At 35.2% G+C, this 7,500-nt stretch overlaps 1 protein-coding gene across 1 annotated transcript in view; it reads left to right on the top strand.

Annotated features, from left to right (window-relative positions):
* LOC125042702 (serine/threonine-protein kinase TNNI3K-like) overlaps positions 1–7,500 on the top strand; it is an 18,083-nt gene that overhangs the window by 9,610 nt on the left and 973 nt on the right. Inside the window, exons 5-17 of the mRNA XM_047638518.1 lie at positions 421–553; positions 1,465–1,609; positions 2,324–2,504; positions 2,693–2,824; positions 3,107–3,299; positions 3,433–3,548; positions 3,688–3,849; positions 3,959–4,156; positions 4,299–4,415; positions 4,546–4,670; positions 5,138–5,240; positions 5,646–5,820; positions 6,119–7,500. The exon at positions 6,119–7,500 is cut by the window's right edge and continues 973 nt beyond it. Of these exons, the coding sequence (XP_047494474.1) occupies positions 421–553; positions 1,465–1,609; positions 2,324–2,504; positions 2,693–2,824; positions 3,107–3,299; positions 3,433–3,548; positions 3,688–3,849; positions 3,959–4,156; positions 4,299–4,415; positions 4,546–4,670; positions 5,138–5,240; positions 5,646–5,820; positions 6,119–6,315 (1,977 nt within the window). The 3' untranslated portion in view covers positions 6,316–7,500. The remainder of the gene's footprint in view (positions 1–420; positions 554–1,464; positions 1,610–2,323; positions 2,505–2,692; positions 2,825–3,106; positions 3,300–3,432; positions 3,549–3,687; positions 3,850–3,958; positions 4,157–4,298; positions 4,416–4,545; positions 4,671–5,137; positions 5,241–5,645; positions 5,821–6,118) is intronic.

Below are 7,500 nucleotides of genomic sequence, written 5' to 3' on the forward strand. Positions count from 1 at the left end.
TCACCCCAGGTCTTATCTGCAAAGTTTTTTGCCAGTGCTCAGAACAGCAAGGTAATTTTAACCAAATAGTCAATACTACCTAATTTGAATATGGTCATATTATTTGCTTAAACTGTGTTATTATTATTATTATTATTATTATTATTATTATTATTATTACTGGTATTATCATTATTGTTATTAGTAATGTAAAAGGAATTATCATAAGCAAATCACCAGTAATGGTTGTCAGTACCAACTAATCCATCAACATATTTTTAGTACATATTTTAAGTGTTTACCATGCTATGGACACAGTACACTTAAAGCTTTTTTCCTGAATGTGCCCTGCTGAAATGTCTTACATATGACTGAGTACTGGAATTGCACTTCTTCCTATATTCCAGAATAAGTGATGGGTATTATTTATGCTTTAATCAGGTTGTAGAATATTTACTTTCACGTGGAGTTGACGTCAATATAGCAGGCTCTGTGGGTGACCGGCCACTCCATTTAGCCAGCACCTTTGGCTATTATAAAGTGGTACAGATGCTTCTGAAGAAAGGAGCAAGAGGTTAGTTTGACTTGCCACATACTTTTCTTTTTCCTCTTTTTGCCACAGACACACACACACCATACCACATACACACAACACACACACAACATACACACACACAACACACACACACACAACACACACACACACAACACACACACACACAACACACACACACCATACCACATACACACAACACACACACAACATACACACACACAACACACACACACACAACACACACACACACAACACACACACACATACACACACACACACACACACACACACACGCACACACACACGCACACACACACGCACACACACACGCACACACACACGCACACACGCACACACGCACGCACGCACGCACGCACGCACGCAGGCACGCAGGCACGCAGGCACGCAGGCACGCAGGCACGCACGCACGCACGCACGCAGGCACACACAAACACACACACACACAGACACAAACACACACACACACACAGACACACACACACACACACACACACACACACACACAGACACACACACACACACACACACACACACACACACACACACACACACACACACACACACACATACACACACACACACACACACACCATACCACACCATACCACACCATACCACACACACACCACACACATGCACAAAGAAAAGGTGTTTCTCTGATTTGTAATTTGTATATTGAAACAAAATGTATATGAAAATAATATGCAACAAGAAATCTGTAATGAAAACTACATTTTCTGTACCTTATTTTATTAGACTGTTATTTTATTTTTTTTATTTTGAAATAACTTACTTTTGTTTATCATGATTTTATGAATATATTTGTTTGTAAAAATCATTTTTGGAATATTTTATTGCATACATAAAATTTTGTGCGTCTTTCAGTTAGAGATTTATCTCCCAAACAGTTCGAATTCAAGATGAGGAAGGTAACACAGCTTTACATTGCTGTGTTCAGAATGGTCATTCTAATATTTTAAATTTACTGCTGCAACCACAGTTTCGATCTGATGCCCATATTACAAATGTCTATTTGGACACTCCTCTTCATGTGTAAGTATGGAATATGTCACCAATAAGTAGGAAATGTAGTTTTGATATTTGACTTCTGTGATTATCCATGTAAAAAAAAAATTCTCATGTCTTGATAATAAATAGTCATTCTGGTAGTTTTGAGGTAAGAAGAGTGTTTTTGTTTTGGCATTCATACATTTCTCACTCATTTCATTGTTTCTTCTGACCTGACCTGGTCCAAGGTTTTTGCATATGTTTTATTTACATATTTAGTACGAGATTAGTTGTTTTTTGTATATGTTGAAAAGTAATAGAGATATTGGTTATTCTAGTGGAAAAATAAGCAGTTGTTCAGTGTGATGGGCTACAGAAGTTCTGAAATAGGATCAATACTTTATCCAAAATAAAAAAGTAATTTATAAATATTGCAAATAGAAAAGCTATTCTCATTTGCTTCACTCACTGTATATAAGTGATTTCAAATCTCACTTATATAAAATGGGGTAACTTGCACTTGAATGTTTAAAAGACCTCAAACACTTTTGTGGGACTCTCATGGCCTCACAGGACAAAGTCCTGAACTCTAAAATATTTAGATGAATATAATGCTATTTCTTTAACAAAATGACTTATATGTATATTTTCTGTTTTCACAAAAAATATTTATTGAAATGTGGTGGACTATACTTATGAGAGCATGATTACACTACCATTTTTCTTTCATATAATTGACTTCTTTATATTTTTTGTCAGAGCTTGTTATCATGGGTGGTTTGAATGTGCAAAGGCCCTGCTGACATATGGAGGTTCAAGCCTGTTGCTGAAAGAAAACTTATGGGGTGAAATAGCAGTGCAAGCAGCTTGCACAGGGGGTCAAAGCATAGATCTTGTGGATTTCTTATTAAGTCAGGATCCTGCTTTGATTAATTATCAGGTTTGTATATTTAAATAGGTTTTCTAGAATTTCACTCCACTAATGTTTCTGGCACAGGTAACTTATATAAAACTTTATAAAACTAGATTGCACAGCTTTCATGCCAACTATTATGCAATATTGATCTGTTTTCTGCTAGGTACTTATTAAAAAAAAAAAGATATTCTATTAATTTAGTATTTTTGCAGAGTCCAGACGGCCACACACCTTTACACTCTGGATGTTATCATGGGCATGCAAAGATTGTCCAGCTTCTACTTAGTCATGGGGCAGACACCAACCTTACAGCTCATGATCGGATCTTGAACAGTGAGAAAAAGGTATACTTTAAATTTCTCTTAAGATGAGATCTAATCTTGTGAAGAAATATTTTTTTTATTTGTACATATTATTGTCAGACTCCTATATTTATTGCTTTTATGTAAAGAGAGGTGATATATTTCATTACACTCAAATGTTATTTTTTATTTATTCAGTATTATTTTTTCTATCTTTATTATTATTGGGAAGAGTAGAGCATCAAAAAGTTCCATGTGCAAGAATCCTTATTGCAATAAGTTAAGGCACAGTCATCTGATTAGATATAATGCTTTTTTTTTAAGATCATACAGGAAGAGCAGACACCACTCATGTGGGCATATGAGAAAGGATATGATGACATTGCCAGCATTCTCAAGTATTTCAGACGACCAGGTTTATATGAAGATTATGCAAGAGGAGACTATTTGTCAGGTCTTGAAACTACGTACTTTCCCATTCCATCACCAATTGGCAAACTGCGAACAATGATTCAAGGTACAAAATTAAAATTTTGTATGACTGACAGAGGCTATAAATAAAATGTAACATTGGTGATATATTTCAGAGAGCTTCATAATTCAAGTATCTTTTATGGTAAACATCCATAAAAATTGTGATTATTTTCCAGAAAAGATAGATGTACTACATCTTCGATCGGTATTGCCACCAGAATTACATCTCAGTCTTTCAGATATTGAAAATATGGAAAATATTGGATCTGGTTCATTTGGAAAAATTTACAAGGTAAGGTCTCTTGCCAGATGACGCTTATTTTCTTTTTTACATACATTATTCCTGTATCTACTTATACATAGTTCTAAGTTTCTGTATGTGAAAACATAGTTTATCGTATAATAATGATGAAAAATCATTTAATTTTCAGGGAAAATATGAAGACAAAATTGTTGCTGTGAAGAGATACAGAGCCAACATGTCCTATGGTAAAAGTGACGTGGAAATGTTCTGCCGTGAGGTGTCTGTTCTTGGGTCTCTTGATTCCCCTTACATTGTTAAGTTTGTTGGTGCTTGTTTACAGGACCCAAGTGTAAGTTGAGTAGCTTGGTTACTATATGTGATATTTTTTTATCATCTGAGATTTGGATAATGATAAATAAATTATACATGATATTATAGAAAAGTAATTATTTTAACAGCAATTTGCGATTGTCACGGAATATGTTGCGGGAGGTTCCCTGTTCAGCACTCTACATGAACAGAAGAGGTCAATTGACACAGTGACTAGACTACAGATAGCCCTTGATGTAGCAAATGGCATGCTGTATTTACACACACTGCCACAACCTATCATTCATAGGGACTTGAATTCCCATAACATTCTTCTAAGCAATGATGTGAGTTATGTTCCACTGATATTTATTTAAGAATTAACTAGAATAAAGAAAAACTTTCACATATAATCTTAGAGATATGTGAATTTAAGACTGATATTCAAAGAGATTGATAAAGAAGGCTTAGTTATCTCTATGTCAACAGTGTCGAGCTAGAGTTGCAGATTTTGGGGAATCAAGATTTGTACGAAATATACTTGAAGAAAATATGACTAAACAACCAGGTAATCTTCGCTGGATGGCACCTGAAGTATTTACACAGGTAAGAGAATCCTTTTGCTATAACTCAGCAGGTGAATTAAAAAAAAAAAAAATGAAATGTATATATATATATATATTTGATGTAAAGAATATATAGGCCCTCATTTAGTTTATAATTTTTTTTTTTCCAGTGCACCAGATACTCAATTAAAGCTGATGTATTTTCATTTGGACTTTGTCTGTGGGAACTTCTAGCCTCTGAACTTCCTTTTGCACACCTCAAGCCTGCTGCTGCAGCTGCTGACATGGCATACAAGTAAGGCAAAAATTCAAAATGAGACAGCACTTAGGTTACTTGATGAAACATAACTAACTTTTTCTCCCTCATTGGAAAAAGAGGATTGTGATGAAGAAGAGGTAGAAGATGCAAGGTGACCCCACTTTTACCACTGGCCTAGGGCTAGCTTTTAGAAATGTAGGATTTACTGTGTCTCCCTTCCCTCTGTATACAAAAGTCTCCTTTACTGAATTTATCCTGAAACCACTTATGAAAATGGAATGAGGGTTAGAGAAAAAGGAAGAAAGAAAGGGGGAGGAAAAAGGGCAAGAGATAGAAAAGTAGTGAGATATAAAAATATGGTAAAACACATTGGCTGGAGGCAGGGGATTAGATGTAGGTAGACAGAGGTGCCACCTAGCTATGGGGGGATTGGAACTGCTACAGGCAGTAGTACATACATGTTTAGATATGTAATTTCTTAGTAAACATTATATTTTTCACAGACACAGTCGGCCTCCCCTTGACATGGCCTTTCCCAAAGAAGTAGCAACATTACTGGAGAACTCTTGGCATAAGGTACCTGAAGAAAGACCTGATTTTTCACAGGTAGGTCAACCACAATATTTATTCAATATTTTCTCTTGTTTTTGTCTGATTGTCAGGGTCACGTTTTAAAATTTAATTTCTAATTCACATATTCTGATTTATTGACTGATTACTTTATTCTCTGAGCCTTTTTTACTGTTTGAATTTCATACCATTCTTCAACCACACAATGATTTTGTTTTATGGGAGAGGGAAAAGGGTGAGAGAAAGAGGAGACTGGAAAAGAGATGGAGAGAAAACTGGAAAATTAAGGAAAATGGGTATCCCATGCAGAAGAAGTGAATCAAAAGAACTTGGGTTGTGGGAAAGACTGTCTGCTGCATCATCTTTATGTTTTTATTTTTCATTTTTTATACAGTATTCCTTGTAGTCTATTCATTATTTCCTGTTGTAATCTACATGCAGATTGTAGAGGACCTAGAGACTTTAATCGAGTCTCAGAAGGTTGCCCAAAAGGACGGAGGCAGCCCGGTGCACCCTCATCACCACCATACGTGCTGTGCTACATGCTCTTTTGTGTCACCAACAGGAAGCACAACTCCACCTGACTCTTCTCAGAACACAGACTCAGAGCTGTCTGGTAGGATGTCAGCTTTTCCTTGTTATGGGAGTCAAATCACAGTTTGTTAAAGTAATTTCCATGCTGCAAGTTGTATTATTATCATGTAACTGATTTAAAACTGTATTCTACATAAATATGATATGTGAATGGTATTTTCCAGACAATTGTGAAAAATTAAATTAAAAATATTAGGTACTGACTTTCTTAAAATTTACATTTATGGATATTTGTTAAATTGGAAGGATGAATATGACTTATAGGCAAGGAAATGAGACTTGATATCTTTAATTTAAAATTCTATTCTGTTACTTTCCAGGCCATGTGACAGCTTTGCGAACAAGATGGGAGCAAGAGGCCAGTCGAGGACAGACAGCTTTCAAATCATCCCATCCAACCATTGAAGAACTGAGAAGCAGAATGAATAACAATGGATATGTAGAAGGAAATACATATCAGTATCGCATTGCTCCAGTCTTCAGTAAACATAGGAAGTCAATGTTGCAGAATTACTGACAGTGGTGGTAGGGGGAAGGGGGGAAGTGTGAATTACTTGTTTCTTATTTTACTTTGTCCTTATTCAGGTCCTGTATTTTTTATTGTTGGAACTTGGCCAGAATTTATTAAATTATATCAATAGTCTCTTTAATCTGGACATACAGGAGGCCCTGGCCACTTTTGTCTGTGCCATAGACAGACAACATGTTATTGTGCCACATGTCATCACTTGACATCTAACCCAATAATCCTGATAACATCTTATAATAACATTTACTGTATGGTACAGAGTATATAATTCTGCAGCTAATTTGATATAAATATATTCTTTTCTGCCATTGTGAATGTGCCCATGTAAAATATATAGAGAGGTTTTAGTTATAAAATGAGAGCAAGAGAGATAGATGAAAAATGTTTATACCACATTCTACTCATCACTCATTTTTACAGCAAGGCTTTTAAGATGAAAGATTAATATAATTACCATGGTCATTATGTACATAAGTAAAAGCAATGGTAAAGCCAAAGCTAATTTTCTAAATGAAAGAATATGCAACCATGACCCCTTCTTTCACTCCCCACCATTTGATTACGATCATTGATCAACTGGTGGGAGACTTAGTGGTACTGCTACTAACCTTGTTTCCACAAAAATAGATCACATATAATGGTTTGATTGTGATAAATGAACAAGTGAAAAGTAATTAAGAGTGGATAAGAAGTAAATTGGAAAAATACAAATACTATTGCTCAGATTATAGATTACTGATTGTCTAACATGACACAGCCCTGCCAGCTAACCATGATTCGAAATGAATAGCAAACCCAACTATGATTTTAACCCTCTAATCACTTATGCCTGTATTGAAGTAATGAATGAAATTTAAGAAACATAATTAAGTTAATGAAAACTGTGAACTCTTGGAGAAGAAATTCTATGGCTGAAACTAGGTCAAATATTATTATCAATAATCAGTTGTGTGATAAAATCCTAGAAAGTGGCAGGGCCTCCTATGTATCCAGATTGACCAGACTTCAGTGGTTATAATGCTAATGTTATAACAAAAAGTCACTGAGCTTGTGGGTTTCTAAACCTGTAAGGGGCAGCTTTCTTCATGTTCCCCATTATGTTAAACATTTATATTGAAGTCATCAGTCCTAAAATTTATTAGAGTTTCTCAGTTTCTCAAGTCAACAAAGAAT

This window comes from Penaeus chinensis, chromosome 32, assembly GCF_019202785.1.
Source record: "Penaeus chinensis breed Huanghai No. 1 chromosome 32, ASM1920278v2, whole genome shotgun sequence".
NCBI lineage: Eukaryota > Metazoa > Arthropoda > Malacostraca > Decapoda > Penaeidae > Penaeus > Penaeus chinensis.